Source organism: Alosa sapidissima, chromosome 11 (assembly GCF_018492685.1).
Source record: "Alosa sapidissima isolate fAloSap1 chromosome 11, fAloSap1.pri, whole genome shotgun sequence".
In the NCBI taxonomy this organism is placed as follows: domain Eukaryota; kingdom Metazoa; phylum Chordata; class Actinopteri; order Clupeiformes; family Clupeidae; genus Alosa; species Alosa sapidissima.
In genome coordinates, this window is record NC_055967.1 from 3,722,582 (window position 1) to 3,743,250 (window position 20,669).

A 20,669-nucleotide genomic window follows, 5' to 3' on the forward strand; every position below is an offset into this window, starting at 1 on the left:
GGTGTTGTTCTCTACCATTGATAGGCTATTGCATCAAACACCTTTTGATACACTCAGTCAGGCATCCTCTCTAAGATGCGCAGAATTTGCAGACTTCTTCAAAAACAAAGTCATTTCTATAAGGGAGGCTATTGGTAACACAAGTAATATGTTTGATAGTACACCCAAAAACAGCCCCCCAAAATTAAGGTCCTTTAGCACTATTACTCAATCTGAGCTTGGTAAAATTATAACTCAAACCGGCTCCTCAACATGTGTTTTAGATCCAATCCCTACTACATTCCTCAAAAAAGTATATGATGGCTTAGCTCCCTTTTTTCTCAAGGTAATAAATACCTCATTAGAAACAGGTATATTTCCAACTGCTTTTAAAACCGCTGTTGTGAAACCTTTACTTAAAAAGTCAAATCTTGACCATACCAATCTGAGCAACTACAGGCCTATATCAAATCTATCGTTTTTGAGCAAAGTACTTGAAAAAGTTGTTTGTAATCAGTTAAATACCTTCCTCAACGAAAACAGTATCCTTGAAAAATTCCAATCAGGTTTTAGATCAAATCATAGCACAGAAACGGCTCTAGTAAAAATAGTCAATGATCTCAGACTAGCTACCGACTCAAACAAAGTCTCAATCCTTATTCTTCTGGATTTGAGTGCGGCATTTGACACCATTGATCATAGCATCCTAATTCACCGCCTTGCGAAGTGGGTGGGTCTCTCTGATAATGCTCTAAACTGGTTTCAAACCTACATTACTGGCAGAGATTTTTATATCAGTCTAGGAGATCATGTATCTGAAAAACAAGACTTGCCTTTTGGTGTGGCCCAGGGGAGCTGCCTTGGTCCCCTGCTATTTTCTCTATATATGCTTCCATTGGGAAACGTCATAAGTCAACATAATGTAAACTTCCACAGCTACGCAGATGATACCCAATTGTATCTTTCTGTGGAGCCAACTAACCCAGATGGCCTTTGCTCCCTCACTGCATGCCTAACCTCCATTAATCAGTGGATGAGCAAAAACTTTTTGAAACTAAATGATGACAAAACAGAGGTACTTCTGGTTGGACCAAAACTAAAGCGAGATATTATTCTTAGTAATCTGGGGAACTTGGCACACCAGGTCAAACCAAAAGTAACAAGCCTCGGTGTCATCTTAGATGCAGAGTTAAGTTTTAAGCCCCATATCAGTAAAGTTACTCAGACAGCCTATTTCCACTTGAGAAACATTGCCAAAGTGCGGCCCTTTTTAACTCAACAAGATGCAGAAAAACTAATTCACGCCTTTATCACTAGCAGGTTAGACTACTGCAATGCACTTTTCACTGGTCTTCCCAAAAAACATCTAAAGAAATTGGCACTCATACAGAACTCTGCGGCTAGACTTTTAACTAAGACTAAGAAGAGAGAACACATCACCCCTGTGTTGGCTGAACTGCACTGGCTCCCTATTTCCTATAGAATTGATTTTAAGGTTATGTTAATTACTTACAAAGCTCTGAATGGCATAGCACCTTCATATATCTCTGAGCTTTTAATATCTTATCAACCACAAAGGAAACTTAGATCATCCAATTCTAATCTTTTAATCGTACCCAAAGTGCTCCACAAACAAAGTGGAGAAGCTGCGTTTATCCATTATGCCCCCAAACTATGGAACACCCTGCCTCTGTACATCAAGCAGGCGAGTTCAGTAAATATTTTTAAAAAAGATCTGAAAACATACCTGTACAGGAAAGCTTTTAGTTAACTCATCTTATCCTGTAGACTACATTTTCAGATTATTCTACATCTGCTACTATTGGAGGGCGCAGCCAGCCAAAAGCAGATGGGCTCCCCCTATTAAGTCAGGTTCTGCTCAAGGTTTCTTCCTGGAATATGGGAGTTTTTCCTTGCCACAGTTGCCATATGGCGTGCTTGTGGGGGGTAAGAGGGTTAAGGCTGCCAGTCTTATGACGTCATTTTCTATATTTTTGATATGTTGCTGAGTATATCATAAACAGCAAAGAAAAGTGATTGATAATGACTGACTATTATTGTGTTACATGCTTCAAATGTAAAGCACTTTGAGCTGCATTCTGTGTATGAAAGGTGCTATACAAATAAAGCTTTATTATTATTATTATTATTATTATTACTTAGAGACTATTTCTGATGTGTTAAGGCCTAGTGGCAGAGAACTAGGGTGCCATTTGCAATTAACAATTAGCGTTACAGCATTTTAAAAAAGAGCGCTACAATTTTAAACAAATTAAAAATCTCTTTTTCACACATTGTTGCAAAAATTACAATATCTTTTTCTAGGATAACATTCATATTTAACATTTACAGTTAACATTTATATTTAACATTGATATCAAGCATTTCACTTCATATTTTCCCTTAGTACAAAATCCTAGAAAAAGATACTGTCATTTTTACACCAATTTGTCTCTAAATGTGTGAAAAAGAGAGAGTTTAAAATTGTAGCGCTCTTTTTTACATTTTGTAAAGCTAAATGTGCTAAAACTGTGCTGGATAGAACAATATACCAAATTTTACAACTGGCACCCCATAGAGAACATCTTTTAAAGGGATATTCCACCATTTGGGGAATTACGCTCATTTTCCACCTCCCCTCCAGTTAAACAATGGATTTTTAGCTTTCTCTAGTTCATCCAGCCGTTCTTTGAGTCTGACATTTGACATGGAACTATATTTTCATCCCGGCGTAATAATCAAGGAATGTTGCGAACATACCATGGGCGCAGAAACATAATGCTATCACACACCACCTGAACATAGTCCCCGTAGGCTGGAGTTTGAGCTCGAGCAGATTATTCCGCCAGAATGAGAGTAGTTCCATGTCAAATCAGCCTAGAAAATCGCCACGTTTCATTTTCCGTTAGTCTTGTTACACTTTCTAACTTGAGAAGAGACAAGTTTTAAATAAGAAAATTTCTGGAAATCTTAGTCACTTTTAAACGTGATGTTAGTGGGCGAGATGCTAATGGTCTAATCCGATTCAATGATCTATGCTAGGCTGGAGCTAAAAGTGGTATCGCCAGACTCAGAGAATGACTGGATGAACTGGAGAAAAGTAAAAATCAATTGTTTAACTCGAGGGGAGGTTGAAAATGAGCGCAATTCCCCAAAGAGTAGAATATCCCTTTAAAAAATGTGTTTGTCTTGATATGACAGGACAGTGAAGACTTGCAGGAAGTGAGTGGGAGTTAGAGATGAGGGTGGGACCCTGTGGGTGCTCAGACCTGAATGACATTTCATTTTGATGCCTTCACTTTCAATCTAGGTTGAACCGGTGTAACCTGACTGTAGCTAGCTGTGACAGGTTAGCCCAATCACTTAGGAATACTCGCTCCTATGTTACGGAGATGGACCTGAGCGAGAATGAGATCCGTGATTCTGGGGTGGAGAAAATTTCCTCAATGCTGCAGGCTGGGTATTGCTGTAATATTGAGTGTTTAAGGTAGGACTCAACAATGCAAACAATTCTGTATTTGTGTTATCTATCCATGGTACCAAACACTTTGGCAGTCTTCTACACATATTTTCTCAATGAGCATGTTTTTTAAGACATATTGAATTGGAGTAGACAACTACAAATGCTTATATGTGATAGGATCTGGGAAAACCCAACACATGATGAAATGTTCCCAATTTAAGATTCTGATATCATCCAGGATGTTGCTAGGATTGGATCCAGGATGTTTCTAGGATGGTTGCTTGGATTGTATCCAGGATGTTGCTAGTGGACGGCATCCAGGATGTTGCTAGGATAGTATCACAATCTTGAGCTGGTGGAATATCACCAGAGAGGGTTGAAAAGGACCAGTAAGGAGCAGTTTTTGATTTCACCATATGGGGTTTTCTCAGATCTCAGATACATCTTCACCAGTATGCATACATGTGCTCATTGGATACTAAACCCACAACCTTGATGTTGTTAGCACCTTGCTGGCTGCAATAGTTGAGCTGATCTATGTACCTTGAAAGACCTTAAAAGTAAAGATTATGTGATACTTCCTCCCTCTACAGTTTTGTCTGCTGTGGACTGACATATTTGTCTTGTGAGATCCTAAGCCAAGCTCTGCAAACAAAGGACTCACATGTCAGAGAACTCGACATCAGCAACAATGACCTCGGTGACCAAGGACTGATCTCCCTCTCCTTGGCCATGGCTAATGTGAACTGCAAGCTACAGACACTGAGGTAGTAGAGCATCAGCGAAGTGCCATTTCTGGATGGATGAATACTTGTTTACAGTTTGCACTTTATGGGCCCTATTTTCGTGACGCAAAACCCAGCGCAAAGCATATTATTATCCCGATGCAAAGCTTTTTCCTGACTTACACTTCACTTTTATTAAACAATGCGCCCAGGGGTGTGGCAATTAATGATATAAGGTGTGGTCTGGCGCATGATCTAAAAATCGCTATCTTACACCATCTAAAAAGCATGACGCCACTGACTAAGAAAAACCTGTTCTATAGCGAAAGGCGCATATGAATCACAGCTGAAGACGCACTGTCACAAGATGTAAGCAGAAACTCCTCTGCAAGATAAATGTACTTAGGTTTTTTATTCAGTCATTCAAACATAATAGGGGTAAGTGTTGCTTTTTGCAGGCTATGTATTTGATTGTAACCCATTGTTAGTCAATAGTGAAAGTAATTAACCGTATATAACTGTTTTGTCGTTGACTATGTCACCACGGTGAAGTTAATTTCACTTTGCCTATGAGTTCAAATAATAGACGAGTGCAGATGTGTGTAGCCTATAGTCTGCTAGGTTTTAGTAAAGCATGGTTTAGTTGAATACCTGTTCCATACGGTCTCGTGTGCAAACATTCCTTCAAATGCACCGCTGACTATGAAAATACCGATGTGCTGTTTGAAGTTGTGCTGTTTGCTGTTAAAGGGAATGACAGATGTCATTCTCATTGGTTTAAAGGATGTTATGCCCAAAACACACCCACATAAGATATAAGAGCCGCCTTTTTGCACCAGGCACCTGACGTTTGATAACAAAACCACCCCAAATGTGGACTGGACAAACCCCTAAATGTATTTAAACTATTCACCAGTGACCATGCATTTTAAATCGCTAAGATTGAGAGCCCTATATCTTTAAATTACGGTTGAACACTGAAGCTGAAGTTGATACTCCAGAGAGGTCTTAAGAGTCATTATAGCACCAGGTTCATAACATAATGGGTGTGTTCGAAATGGGAGACAGCTGCCTACTGCCTCCCTCCCTTCATAGAGAGCTGTCTCACTAGACATGACTTTGGATTAAATGCATCTTTTAAAAACGAGCGTAGCACTCTAGAATCTTTAACACTACGGTATGACGTTAGCAAAGGCCTGACGTTAAACTAAATTAGCTTACGTAAGCTAGCAGGCTAACGGTATAAATTAGTTTTACGGCCGGCAGATATATCAGACCAGACGCTATTAATGGTTACAACAATGGCATAATCAGATAGTAAATTGTTTATTTATCATCTCTAATCTAAAAATCTAAGCAAAATAAGGTCACACAAATGACATTTTAAACAGATTCAGCAGCCATTACCGATGTCATCCGCCATGTTTGTTTACCTTTCACAGCTGTTTCAGACGTTGCCCATAGGGATTATGGGTAGGAGGGAGCATGAAGTGTGCATCGATGCTGCCTCCAAAAATGACCGTTATTTGGGAATTCTAAGATATCTTAAAAGGCAGCAGAATTTGTTTTTTTCGGTTTCGAACCGCACTTGCTGCCTTGCTCCCCAGTTAGATATCTTAAAAGGCAGCAACTTTACCCGTTTCGAACACACCCAATGTATCTTCATGTAGACATATACAGCTGTGTTCTTTGTTTTCAGACTTGCCTGCTGTCAGCTCACATCAAAAGCCTGTAAGGAGCTCAGCTCAAGGCTGCAGTCAGCTGATTCAAGTCTGAAACATCTGGACTTGAGTTTCAATGACCTTCAGGACTCAGGTGTTCAATGTTTTGCTGGTATAACAAATCTAGAGACCCTGAGGTGAGATCAGTGGTTTTTGTCTGAGTAAAATCTTGAGATGTTATCAAGGCCTTTTCTAATTGAAGACACCATCTATCTATCTATCAGTCTATCTATCTATCTATCTATCTATCTACTATATCTATCTACCATTGAAGTATAGTAATACAATACAATCTCTATAGTAGGTCTATGGTATATAACTTCTATGATGTTCTGTAATACCTCTATAATACTGTATCTTTCCCCTCTATAATTTTCTTATAGTAAAGTCTTATAGTGCAGTCTTTAGGGGGGGATCACATTAGCCAGTGGCAAGCCGCAGGTTTCCTATTGTTCTCTATGGTCTGGCAGCAGAACGATGGCAACGCTGGCTGAACTTGGTTCAACTTTCAAACCGCCACGCAAGCGTATTCAATTGACAAACCGTTTGTGTTGCTTAGGAAGGAGACAAAACGTATTATGGTCTGAGCATTGCATTACGTTTGCTGCTGACGCTTGCCGCTGGCTAATGTGATCCCCGCCTTATAGTGGTCTACTCTTATAGTATGGCCAAATACAGCTATACAGATATACCTGAGCACTAGTAATCAATCCAGTTGCAATGTTCCATTAATTCAAAACGAGAGAGTAGGGATTTCATAACATCACATTTGACAGTTATTGATTTTTACCGAGTTACCGATTTTCTTTGTGAATGAATAATGTATCATAAATAAATAAATGTTCTTCCTTAAAATACAGGGGTCATAAGTATTGGCACCCCTATATTAAATTCCCATAGAGGCAGGCAGAGTTTTATTTTTAAAAGCCCGTTACTTCATGGATCCAGGATACTCTGCACCCTGATAAAGTTCCCTTGGCCTTTGGAATTAAAATAGCCCCACATCATCACATACCCTTCACCATACCTAGAGATTGGCATGGTTTTATATCAGTTAGCCTATTAGCTGGTTTGATATGCATTGAGCTCAATGAGCATAAAAATAAAACCATGATGTGGGGCTGTTTTAATTTCTATGGCGTCTGGATCTCCCAAAATATGTGGACATCCCTAGTAAGTTTTAATTCCAAACACATCAACAGCTAGAGGCCAAAATGCCTTTTTGCTAAATTCAGTGCCACCCAGAGGTCTGATAGTATATTTTTACTACCATATTTCAGTTCTTTGCAGATGGGGCAAATATTACTTAAAAGTAAGTTTAAAAGTTGCATATCAATCCAATTTCAAACTAGTTGTACTTTTATCAATTTAAAGAACACAGTATCATACCAACTCCAATGTCTTTACTTTAAACGGTGGAAAACGTCATTCGACGCCCAACTATTAATATTACGCTTTCAGTTCAACATCTTTATAGGCTACTTTAAACTGTGATCTTAGTTACGCAATCTAAAGATGGTTTCATACATCTGTTATGACCAGCAACACTCTTATGCAATTTCATTTTCAGGTGAGAGATTCTTAGGCAAGCAGTCCCCCCAAATGTAGCCGTAAAGTGGGGAATGGCCAAGAACCCCGGCTACCCTGAAAAGCTTAATCCGATAAGCTCCAGATTGTGTCCATAGGACCGAATATGTTTTTGTCTGAAACATATATGGCTATTTACAGAACTATTGTTCTAACGCCAGTCTCATAGAGACAAAAGTATTCTCAGTGATACTTACGGGCCATTTACAGGAACAAAACAAGCTTGTTACTAACGCCCAACAGTCTGACAAGGACTATTTAGGACTCACTTCCCCAATATCTCACCAGAAAATATCAATTACCTTACCTTAAGAGTGTGCCGTCAAACACACTGTTGAATATCTCTCAGCAAAATTTGAATCCAATTTAAATCCAAAGTTTTAATCTCACGGTTGGAACCTCCATAACTGATAGTATTTTTTTACTACCATATTTCTCTTAAGACTCAATCAGGACTATGAAAGATCAGGATCCAGGCATTTATTCTTTTTAATGAGGGGCCAGTGCCCCTCAAGGGAGAAAAGTACATGTTTGTGTCACCCCATCATGGATTTCACCAGTATTCTCTGATACAGAAACAATCTACCAAATTTAAGTTACACACAAAGAGAAGGAGTGACCTACTAGTATGAATATGCAAGGTAAAGGTGTGGTGTGTGTGGGGGATGTGGCCTTTTGGGTGACATCAAGTCTGGCCAGCTTCTATTGTCTTTTAATTAAAACTACCCCCTTTCCTGGGAAGTCCTTCAGAGGCCTGGACACATGCTGTTCTACAAACATTAACATTTCACACAAGCTTTCATTGAATTCAAGGATAAACAAAGGATGCTTGCATAGGACAAGGACAGGAGAAATACAGTAGACTATAAAGCTTATTCACAATTCTTTCAGGTCAAAGGTCACCAAATGTTTTGAGCGTCCTCCTGATGGGGGGCTTGAGTCCATGTACTAAGTTTGGTTTTGACAACATGAAAGGGTTGCTGAGATATGAGCTCACTTCCTGTCTGGCGGCTTCGCCACCGATTTCGATTGGCTGTTACGGACGAACAGTTTTAGATATGACTACAAAAAGCACCTCTTTTGTGAGACTTGGTCTGAAGAGCATGTGTGTCAAGTTTGGTGAAGATCAGATGAGATCAGATGTGAAAACTTTTTAGTGTTTTTGATTAAATCCAATATGGCGGCCAAATCAATTATGTTATCGTCACAAGTTGGCCTGTATCGGTCTAAGGATCTCCCAGAGTATTACCAGACACCACTAGCAAGTTTTAATTCCAAACAAATCAACAGCTAGAGCCCAAAATGTATTTTTGCTAATTGCAGCACCTCCTAGTGGTCAAAGGTCACAACATTTCTTGAGTGTCCTCCCCATGGGTTCCTTTGAAGAACACATTTTTTTTATTTTCAAAAATCAGAAATACTGATTATTATTGTTATTATATGCAGTAGTAGATTAACAGTCTGTAATACTGATCTTACTGCAGACTGGCCTCCTGCAACCTTACAGAAGGGAGTGGCCAGTATATTGGTGAGCTGCTGCAGTCTCAAACCCTGAAAGAGTTGGATTTGACCAACAACAACCTGAAGGACTCCGGAGTGGAGCAGCTCCTCTCTAGAGGCTTGGCAAGTGCAGACTGCACACTGGAGAAGTTAATGTAAGTCAGTGAACATCTGATGGAAGTATAATCATCTAAGTCAGGAAGTCTTGGGATATTATGTAGGTCTAAACATTACATCACTTGAGAGGGACGTACTGTACTTTGCACAAGTGCAAAGCTTTAAGATGTTTTTGAGAAGATATATGCGGCTTGTATCCATGCATCATTGTCGTGCCTGAATAATATGCATACTGTATCTTTCTTAGCTTCACATATTGAGATAATAGTTTAATTTACCACACAAAATGTTCTGTAACCGCAATTTCAAATTCCATGCAGATTGAAGAAATGTGGGATCACGCTGAAAAATGAGAGCTGCTCTAAAGTTGTGTCCGCGGCCATTAAGTCTGAGAAGTGTCACCTGAGAGAGCTGGACCTGAGTTACAATTATCTACTGGACTCTGGAGCAAAGGCTGTCATTGTGGCTGTAGTGGACGCATCCAGCAAGACTGAGAGACTGAGGTTAGGAGGAGCAACTGGTGAAGGCCATGGTTTCTCAGCCACACCTCTCCCTACTCAAATGCACATTTCATTTTATGACAGATATGTGTTCATCACCTAATCACAATATCCAAGTAGATGACTACATGATATGAACAGAGCTCAACATCATCTACATATATTATATACACACTTCTGGTCAAAAGTTTGGGGTCACTTAGACATTTCCATTCCACTCCATCATAGACAGAATACAAGCTGAGATCAGTCACATTGTTTTTTTTTTCAGGGCAGCAGTTTTCAGATTACATTATGTGCTTACATAATGCAAAAGGGTTCTCCAATGTTTTCTCAGTTAGCCTTTTAAAATGATATCAGAAGTAGTAAACAGAATGTGCCTTTGAAACATTGGATGAATGGTTGCTGATAATGGGAAATGTATAGATATTGCATTAAAGGATTAGCCTGGCTAACGCCAGACCTCATCTCATTGAGATGGGGTCTGTGTCCTACACATTTATTTTCTCGCATTCGAGATGTGGTTTACAAATGCCCAGAGCCATTTATTGGGCGCTACGAATGTCTATCAAATGCTTCTGTACTGTACATAGCTCATAAACGCTTCGGTGTGTTGTCATCGTCTTGCCGCCCCCCCCTCCGTTCTGTAATTGGTTCCTTTGTTGAGGTGAAAATTTGGTCCATGGAATCCAGGCTGCCTAGCAGTGTGAATAAAATCGTGCGTGTATGGCATCTGCATATGTAGTACGAAGCGTCTAGCATCACCTTTGTATATTTCTTTGTCAATTTAGCCCAATGCTGTCTCATTCTTTCTCCATTGCCTGTCTCTGCAGTCTTGCATGTTGCGCACTGACGGAGAAGACCTGTGAGCTCATCTCCTCTGAGCTGAAGGTAGAAAACCTGGCGACCTCCTGCTTGAGAGAGATCGATCTGAGTGACAACAGCCTAGGGTCCACTGGAGCGATTGCACTCAGCAGTGTGTTAAAGAACACCAACTGCAAGTGGGAGAAACTCTGGTAAATGACTAGTAACTGTAAACGCCCAATATGAACACTCTTATCACAACAGGTTTGTAAGGTTAGACATCACTTAAAGTCTGGCATGGTAGCTGGCATAACATTTCCTTAGGTGTTATAATGTGGCCAATTTGGTTAATATTACAGTACAGTGGGCATCGCTTTCAAATGGCCACTTCAGTTGCGCATTACGAGGCGTGAAGCTGTGTGAAGCTTTAGTACCACTTTCAGCCACTGTGCGTCGCTCTGCCACTGTACATCGCTCTGCCTGCCGCCCCTTCTGAAAAAGCTCGATTTACCTCGATTTAGGCTACTTGAGTATGGCGTAAGGCTTGACTACACGGTGGTAACGAAAATCGAAATCGAAATTTGCTGTCTACATTATTGTCAGTGTTGGGGGTAACGCAACTACGCAAATCAAAACAGTGGTGTGATAATTGAGCCAGTAGAGAAATAACTGTTCAGAATTAATCTGTAGCCTTGGGTAGGCTTCTGCGACGTTTTTATAGAGGCTTAGACAACTATGACCCACGTTTTGGTTTCGTAAATTAATTTGCCCTACTTCTTGACTGCAATGTAGTCAATTGACTGCTTGACATATAATTTTTATTTTTCTGTACAATAAACAAATACATCTGCTTTATGCCGCAGAATTAAATTCATATTTGGAACTTAGTCCAATGCATCATTACACTACGTTAGTGTTTCCCAAAACCATAGTAGCAACGAACGTTCACAACCACTATCGTAAAGTTGTGTAGTTACAACTACACCTTTCGACCTGTGGTAGAATGCTAGTAGAAGCGTAGTTCCAGGGATCTTCATGTCAAAGACGTCACTAACGCCAGTTATTTGTTTGCAAATTAATAATTATAAATATATTTAGGTTTCTAATTGATATTTACACTTCTAACCACCATACATCCATATTTTAAAATGCCCAAGGCAGAAAATACATAAATTAAAAGTCAATTTGCAGCCATGTGCACGTAAGTAAAAATCACACACCTGCAGATAATACGGTGGTGCGCACTTTTTGACGAGTCAGTTGAGAATATGTAGCCTTTGATTTTCATGGAGGGGGGGGGGGGGGGGGGGGGTTCTTGTTAGTTTACGCAAACCAGGCCAAGAAGGCTGATTCTGATTTTGATAATATGATCTGCACAAAAGATAAACTTAGGTAAACAACGATGTAAATATTGTTGTCAAAACCCAGATTCGAACTCTTGGACAGGGGACTGATAACTGCTGTGCAACAGCGGCTGTCATCTGCCGGCCTTAACGCAATGCGCCACAGAAGTATGTGCAGGTGCCCGTTCACGTGCTACTAAACGTCATTAACCACCTTAGTCCAGACTACTGAAGTTTGGAAACTATCATGGTCCAAACTTACAAAGTACTATGTAAGTAGGCCTACGACAGTTTTGGGAAACAGTCGTAACTTACATGTTGGTTAGTTGAACGATGCATCCTGTTAGTAAAAAGCTAACCTCCGTAGTTGTATGGGAAACGCACCCCAGATTAGCTTGAAGGCCATTAGCAATCTGTTCATTTTATTTTATGAAGCCTACACAGTAGATCACATGCCACATTCTCACTTTCAATAGACAGATGCAATAACCATTGGTCAAGTATTATTACTTCATACTATCATAAAAATTCAACGAATAGCATTTTGCAACTTGATAAAACACTGGATTACATATCGTAGGCACAGGAGAAAACTTGTACATCCATTGGCCCGTGGGGAGATCACATGCCAGTTGCCTCTCCCTTCAGTGCTATGACTCTGTTGATGACTTTGTCCAGATGGTCTATGTATTTATTGCAACGTTCTGCTGTGAGTTTGTTTCGCCAAAAAAAACTCTATTGCAGATATCAATGCGTATTTGTTCATGGGTTTGGCCTCACAGCAGAGGCTTAGACAACTATGACCCACGTTTTGGTTTCGTATATTAATTTGCCCTACTTATTAACTGCAATGTAGTCAATTGACTGCTTGACAGGTTATTTTTATTTTTCTGTACAATAAACAAATACATCTGCTTTATGCCGCAGAATTACGCACTTGGCCAGCCTATAAAACGGGCACATTTTGGAGAGAATAGAGAATGTACGCACACAAGAATCTGTAGGCTATTTGTGGCTGGTTACCAGCAAACAATGTTTAATGCATTAACTCAAGACGTCAAACATTTTCTAAACAATACAAACAGAAAGGATGCAGCAGGCAGCAAATGTAGAAGAGTCATTTCCAGTGGAAGAACAAAATGCTGAATGAAGCCCAAATATATGAAGGCATATGTGGCAAGTTGTTATTTTTTGAAGACGTAAATGGTTGGGCTATAGGCCTAGTTTGCAAGAAGGAGACATACAGCGTGAGCATGCCACACTATCCACAGCTGTGGTAGCGGGGGTAGGAGGATTACTGTTAGCGCAGAATTTATATAAAATTCTTCAACAGAAGGCCTGCCTCGAATGCAGCCTCGAATGCAGCCTCGAAAAGGCCTGTGGTTTGTGCAGCCTACATTAAGTAGGTTAAATAACAGATCTGCCACAATGTGCGGTATGATGATTTTTTACGAGCAAGATGTTTTTGGTGCCCTATGCGCACTGCATGTTCTTAAATAACAATGATCATCAGTAGCCTAATATTCGACCATTATTTTGTGTAAATGGGCTATGCATTGGGTTAGACACCAGGGGCCATATTCACAAAGCCTTTTATCTTACCACTAGGAGTAGGCTACTCCTAAATATAGTGATGGGGACGAGACCGCCTATGCCGAGTCCGAGTCAAGACCGAGTCTTTGAAGGGTCGAGACCGAGTCGAGACCGAGTCTGTTGGTTTTCAAATACAGTCGAGTCCGAGTCAAGACCGAGTCTTTGAGGAAGCAAGTCCGAGTCGAGACCGAGTCCTTTAGGAGTCGAGACCGAGTCAAGACCAAGACCATAAAAAAATTGCAGTTTTAATATTCATAATTTAATATCACCCCAGTTAATAATCAACAGTTAGGCCTACAGACTAAGCTAGATTGGGAATTGTTTAGAGGAGCAGTCTTAACGTCTTAATATGGACTATGCTGACCTACAGACACTCACCGGCAGCAGAGCCATAGAGATAAATAAACGGCTCTGACGGCAGTATCTTTGCATTGCACCATGGGATGTCATTTTCAAATAATGCCGGTCAACATTGCATTTTATTATTATTGTTGTTATGTGTTGTCTGTTTTTTTATATGAACATAAAAAATGCGTTGGTCTCGAGGACTCGGTCTGAAATTACGAGTCCTTCTCCTCCCACTGTGGTCCGAGACCGAGTCAAGACCGAGTCTTTGAAGGAACGAGTCCGAGACGAGACCGAGAAAGCAGAAATTGGTCTCGAGACCGGACTCGAGTCCGAGACCGGACTCGAGTACTACATCACTACCTAAATAGCAATAAAAGATTTTAGCTAGGAGTTTCTCTTATTAAGTTATTCACAAAGCCTTTCAGACCTACTCTTAGTAAGGAAAAATGACTCCTGAACAGATTTTAGTGAGTTAGGAGTCCTCGACTTCTTTTAAGCTGTCTCAGAGGTGGAAAGTTGCGTTCGTTGGGGGCAGGGCCGGATTAACAATTCATAGACCCTTGGGAACAAATGTCTGATGGCCCCCCCTGCCCCCCAGCCTACACAGACTGTAGTGAAGTCTGTGTAGGGTTTTCCAGCTCCATTTCTTTTTACGAGACACCCTGTTCACTTGAGACCTCTGCCGTTGCAGCGTCGTTGCAGCGTCACTGGAAAAATACAAATTAAAGTCGCGTGATACCGCGTGATCCCGCGCGCGGACCGCGAGGGAAGCTGGCCAAGTCGAAGCACTGCCCACTGTACATGATAACTGATAACTGTAATCAGGGCTGTAGTCAAGACCACCTTTGTCGAGTCCAAGACAAGTCCAAGACCAGGACTAGTCAAGACCAAGTCAAGACCGAGTCCAAAGAGGTTCGAGTCCAAGACAAGACCGAGTCCAAAAAGGTTCGAGTCCGAGTCAAGACCGAGTCCAGGATAGGAAAAAAAGTCTTGTGCATGACAGTATCAAGACAATCATTTTGGGTTATTATTATTATTATTATCTAAAAGCAAAAACAGTGTGAACACACCCAGGATTTGTAAGTGTAGCTATTCCCCTTCTCCAATATTATTATAGGGCTGTCAAACGATTCAAAATATATATTTTGAAATGAATTAATCTCGATTAACCGCAATTAAAAAGTTCCTAAAGACTAAAGCTTCAACATAAATCACAAAATTAATGAGTAACCACAAAGGTAAAAGTAAAACACTTTTATATTATTTAAATGATAATACTGACACAGTAATTGTGTTTTAAAGTATTAATTTCTTAAGAAATACTACACATATGATGCTGTTTAACTCATTTGTAAATGGTGCACTGTTACTTTAAGCCCATTGTGGCCACGTTCTCATAATGATCTTTTTTTTACCAGCTCCATTGAAATATAGCCTATAGCTAGTCCACAAGCTCTAATATTGTTTGTACCACATGTATTGTACAATATTAACAATGATAAGCATGATATTAAGTTGGTATAAACAGTTTTCATTCCTTTGGAAATAGAAGCATGTAATGACATGATGCTAGCTAGACATTTTCTGTTTGCAATTAAAAGTGAATGATGAGCCTGAGCCAGTCACCTAGCTATCTGAATGGAATGTGTTTCAATCGGCATAATATGTGCTTCATGTAAACAAATTATTGAAGACTTCAAGACTCACCAGTTCCATTACACAAAGGCAAAGACAACTCTTCATATTTTTGTCCATTTTTCAAATCACAGTGAGTGCAGCCTACATACATGTTTATAACTGGTCAGTAGTGGAAATCGGATAAATCCGTAATCTCCTCTAACCTCGTCTTTGTTGCCTTCCTTTTATAAGTTTCTTATATTAAAAAGGAGATATCAATTATCATCAACAACGACAAGCCAGCTGGAGCCTGCCAATCGTTTTCTCTCCTCGTGTGCGTTCAGACGCGCTCTTAATTAAATGGAGTAGCATACGTTCAAGTTGGATCTTAATGGAGAGGAGCCGAAAAGTATCATCTTTATGTAACTGTTGCAGTTGGTGCATTTTGACATTGTAAACGTTATCTAAGAAGAGTGAAAAGCAGTTTGCAGTAAAGCTACTATTTGGCTAAATGTTGGTTCCTCTTTATCTTTAGCTAACTCCACAGACAGTAAAATAAACTCTCAGGCTTGCGGTTTTAGGTTTTGCGGCTTCCGTTACGTGACATCAGCCCCCCACAAAGGTAAACACTATTGAGTTAATATTTTGTAACGCATTATGTATTTCAAAATGAATCGCGGCGATTAACACGTTAATTTTGATGGCCCTAAAGACACCTGGACTCGGTCGAGACCAAAAGCCATATTTGGCAAGACCAGTGGCCGAGACCGAGACAAGACCAAGTCCAAATACTAGCGAGTCCGAGACAAGTCCGAGACCATAGAAAAACGGTCTCGAGTCCGGACTCGAGTCCAAGACCGGACTCGAGTACTACAGCCCTGACTGTAATATTAACCAATACATTATAACACAATGATGATGACACTAGGCGACACTAATTATCACTAGATACTATGGGCTCTATCTTGTGTCCCAGCGCAATTGACTTTGTATACTCACGCTTTGTCTTTCCTATTTTGCAGTCAGCACATATTGGAATTTTCCCTCCACAGGTACATGCCTGTAAATTAGGGAATTCGATTGCGCCCACGGGGGCGGTTCAGCGAAAAGACGAGGCGTGTTCCGGCGCAAACGTTCCGCCACAGACCAGGAACTCCCTGCTCTAAAGACTGTGGCGCAAAGCAGACCACAGGCCTGCATGAATGAATGCACTGCACACCAATCTACAGACACCCCCGTGCACAGACGGAAACATTCAAAGCCTTGATAATATTTGTCCATTTCCCGGTTTTGTTCGTGCATTGGTGACCTAAAAATTTAGTAGCCTATATAGTACAAGATCTACATGCAATATCTTTACAACAACGCCTAATTATGACCTATTAATTTGGACAACTTTATACAGGCCTATAAAGGCTAAAGTTACCTTTAGTTTTGTTTCAATTTACCGTTGTGTATGGCTTTAAACATCGCGTGCGCTTTAACATCAGCCTAAGCATTATTCCAGCTGCGATAAGGTTTTAAGCACCATAATTTTGCCTACCTTGTTGTAGCCTATCTGAAATAACTCCAAGCTTTGTTATGTTCCCTCCATCCTTTCGTTATTTTCAAAAAAACGTTTTATATCCATGATGGCCTTGAAGTCTTGAGTTAGTGAATTAGCTTAAATCAGCTTTTATGTGCTGTTAACCAGCTACAATTTCTGTAGTTGTTGCATCTATTCATTGTTATTCTCTCTCCTGCTCAAACAAATGTTGTGCGTGCATTAAGTTGATGATAACGTGTTTACAAACTCTACTTAACAGAAAATATTGTAAATAGCCTATTGTCATGCAGTTAATGGGATACTGTGCAGAGTTGCCTGAGGGCAAGGAGCCCTTGCTTGGCCGCCTGTGCTGCGCAACGCACACTTCGCTCCTCTCATCTATACATCGTAGTTCCCATTTCTGTAAACCATACATAATTTCAAAGAAAGTATTACCACTCGAGGGAAATCAGTGTGGTGTCCATTAAGATGTGAAAAAATAGGCATAAATCTAGTGTACACATTTTCACGAATCACGGATGTGTTGATGACATAAATTAGGAAATATTAGAGGACTTAATGAGACGTGATGTTGAATTGCATGCCGATGCCATTTAACCCAAATGCCCCAGCGGCAGCACGGGAGAGTATGTTAGATTACATTGTACATTGCAAAAATATCACCATGCATTCATAACCTCGTGATTCAGTGATCCCAAAACATCGGAAAGTATGTCTTTTTGACAATTCTGCATTACATTTTGTCAAGAGGAAAAATCAATAGCTAACTGTTCCCAACTGAACAGTGATTATAGCCTGTGAACGCTCCTGGCTGCGCCTGGCAAATACGCCACCATAATAGCAATCAGCTATGGAACAAGCGTGCCTGTTGTTAAAGGGAATGTGAGATGACGCTCTGATTGGTTTATTGCACGTTACGCCCAAACCGCACCCATGATTAATGTAGCTACTTCAGACCAGCCCATTTTAGATTTGCGTCGGGCGCAACAGTCAATTATCCCGCCGGTAAAATAGCATCAGCACCCAAGATCCACCCACAAAGCCCTAAGAGAGCTTTTACAGTTTGCTTCATAATTTTAACATAACATAACATAACATTATGAAAACATACAGTAGGGGCTAAAAAATGGTTTTAATGGTTGATTCAAGCTCTCCATTTGTTTGCAGTCTGTCGCTCTGCAGCATTACAGAAGATGGTTGTACAGGTCTGGCTAACGCCCTGAGAGGAAACCCATCCCACATGAAACATCTTGACCTGAGATTCAACCACCCTGGAGAACTGAATAACTCCAACAGTGCACTAGAGGGTGGAGAGTTTCGTTTGAGAAAAGGAGAAGACAGATGTACGTCTAAAATGTCATTGTTTACAGAGAAAAAAAACTTTATCAACATGTCTCTACATGGTTATGGTTATGGATACTTAGCAGACACTTTTATTCAAAATGACTTACATTATAACAGTAACCACTAGCAGGACACGGTACACATACAGTACATTGTAAGAGCATCAATTATACCGTTAGTAAAAAAAAAGGCTAATAGCCTAATAAATGAATAAATTAATGAATTGATTAATTAATGAAGGATAGATTTCAAAGCTAGATGATCTATAAAGTGATTCTAACAGCCTCACCTTTCCTTGTGTGCGCAGATGAGTGTACACTTACCCCAGACGAAGACACCGCCCACCAGCGGCTCTTCCTGAAGAAGAAGAAGATCAGGTGGGGGGAGTGGGAGATCCCAGTCCCTCAGCTCTCCGACAGGTTCGACTGCAGGACGCAGGTGCTGTGCAAAGAGCCGCTGACCGGCCGCTGTTACTGGGAGGTCAAGTGGAGCGGACTGGTCTCCATTGGTGTGGCCTATGCTGGGATGGCCAGAAAGGGTGAGGGCCCCGACTGCACCCTTGGCCGCAACAGTCGCTCTTGGAGTCTGGACTGCAGTGATTCTAACTACACAGTCTGGCATGATAACAAAAAGACGGACGTGCCACTGCCGCCCTCTGGGTGTCACCGTGTGGGGGTGTATCAGGACTGGCTGGACGGCACCCTGGCCTTCTTCAAAATCAAGACGGTCTCCAACCAGCGCACATTCTTCCACCTCCACACCTTCAAGCACAACTTCTCCCTGCCTCTTTACGCTGGCTTCAGAGTCTGCCGTGACTCCTCTGTGTTTATCTGCCCACAGACATCACAGAAAAAGGCCGCGTAAAACATACTACACACACACAAGCACTCTCTCTCTCTCACACACACACACACAAAATATTTCAAAACAGTGCTTAAGCAAACGAAGCAAAACTGTAATTGATCTAAAAATTATTTGCATTTCTAAGTTATAGGAATAAAAATTCTTGTGATGCTTGTTAATTTGTTTATGTTTCATTGTTTAATTTTTGTGATGGGCTGATGTCCTCTTGGATGTAATCTGGCAATGATCTTGTTGATCCAATATTGCACAATTGCAAAATATTTCACCAAATGTATCAGTTTGCTTTTCTCAGTGCCTCCTTTTCTGATGATGGTGTTCACAAGACAATTGTGAGAAATCTAGCTAGTTTTAGACCACACAATTCATAATAATTATTGCTACATAAGGTAACCATACTAATGCTATATAAGATGCATTTACATTTTGCTTTAGGTTGAAAAAGGTTATCCAATATCTCAGAGTAAATTGTATTTGCTGATTTTATTTGTACTGAATGATCTTTTGAAATAAATGTACTCTAACAAACAGATTGAGTTGCCTCCATGACTTGTCGATGCTCAAATGAAATTATGAAGGTGAGAACCAAATGTGAGAACAGTGATGAGGAGCAGAGGGACACACACTCCCAGAGGACTCTCTCTATTTCTCTCTCTCTCTCTCTCTCTGTGTGTGCTAGAGTGCGCACAGTGTGTTGATAGTTTGTATGGGGGAGTTAGTCATGTAAGTTATGTTTTGGGGTATGGACTTATCTCTGAAAGTCTTTGTTTTGCAAACAGGCAAAGGACAGGAGAGGATGCATACACCACATTATTTCAGTTTCACAACAGGGTTCATATAGGTTAAGCAAAGCAATGTTTACTGCTGTCTATTGATCTGTTTCTTACTAGATTGGCACTGTGTGTGTGTGTGTGTGTGTGTGTGTGTGTTTCCTATTATCTGTGATGTTGTGTGTATCAGACAAGTGCAGCTGTGGACCCACAGTAAACACCTCAGTTTGTAAGGTCACGTGTGCCTTGGACTGTGTTTGAGGAGCTTATTCTCACTAATATTCCCGTCCGAGTTTTCCAGAGTCTCTCTCACACACACACATGAACACACACACACACGCGCACACACACACACGCGCACACACACACACACACACACGCACACACATACACACACTCCAGAACAGAGACAGGGTGCCTAGCGATTGGGCTTCTCTACAGCACAGCAAAGAGAGATAAAGCCAGAGGGGGACAGTGGAGGGAAATAATCAGAGACCAGAGAGAAACAGAACACTATGATGACATGTTAGATGGAGAAATAAAGAAAGAGAGAGAGAGGTAGATAGAGAGGGGGGCAAAGACAAAGAGAAAAAAAAGAAAGTAAGAGAAACATGGACAAATAAAGGTAGATAGAGAGAAGAAAGCAAGAGTTGGAAGACATTTATGTTCACATTTTTTATTTTCCATCCTCTTCAGGTAAAGCCGGATTTGGTTGAGTAGTTTGTCACCTCTGACTATCACACTGTTTAGATAGACAGAGATAGATAGATACTTTATTGATCCCCAGGGGAAATTCAAGGTCTCAGCAGCATACACACAACACAAACACATTCTTTAACAGCAGAAAGAGT

The 20,669-nt window shown here is 40.6% G+C and overlaps 2 protein-coding genes across 4 annotated transcripts in view; both read left to right on the forward strand.

Annotated features, from left to right (window-relative positions):
* Positions 1–19,580, forward strand: part of LOC121723227 (NACHT, LRR and PYD domains-containing protein 12-like) — a 46,199-nt gene extending 26,619 nt beyond the window's left edge. For all 3 annotated transcript variants that reach the window (XM_042108717.1, XM_042108719.1, XM_042108718.1), the window contains 8 exons: positions 3,290–3,466; positions 4,036–4,209; positions 5,867–6,025; positions 8,960–9,130; positions 9,413–9,595; positions 10,426–10,608; positions 18,011–18,186; positions 18,495–19,580. In XM_042108717.1, coding sequence (XP_041964651.1) covers positions 3,290–3,466; positions 4,036–4,209; positions 5,867–6,025; positions 8,960–9,130; positions 9,413–9,595; positions 10,426–10,608; positions 18,011–18,186; positions 18,495–19,051 — 1,780 coding nt within the window. In that variant the 3' untranslated portion in view covers positions 19,052–19,580. The remainder of the gene's footprint in view (positions 1–3,289; positions 3,467–4,035; positions 4,210–5,866; positions 6,026–8,959; positions 9,131–9,412; positions 9,596–10,425; positions 10,609–18,010; positions 18,187–18,494) is intronic.
* Positions 19,581–20,453: 873 nt separating this feature from the next.
* The window catches only part of LOC121723244 (B-cadherin-like), a 58,455-nt gene continuing 58,239 nt past the window's right edge, over positions 20,454–20,669 (forward strand). Inside the window, exon 1 of the mRNA XM_042108764.1 lies at positions 20,454–20,498. Coding sequence (XP_041964698.1) covers positions 20,482–20,498 — 17 coding nt within the window. The 5' untranslated portion in view covers positions 20,454–20,481. The remainder of the gene's footprint in view (positions 20,499–20,669) is intronic.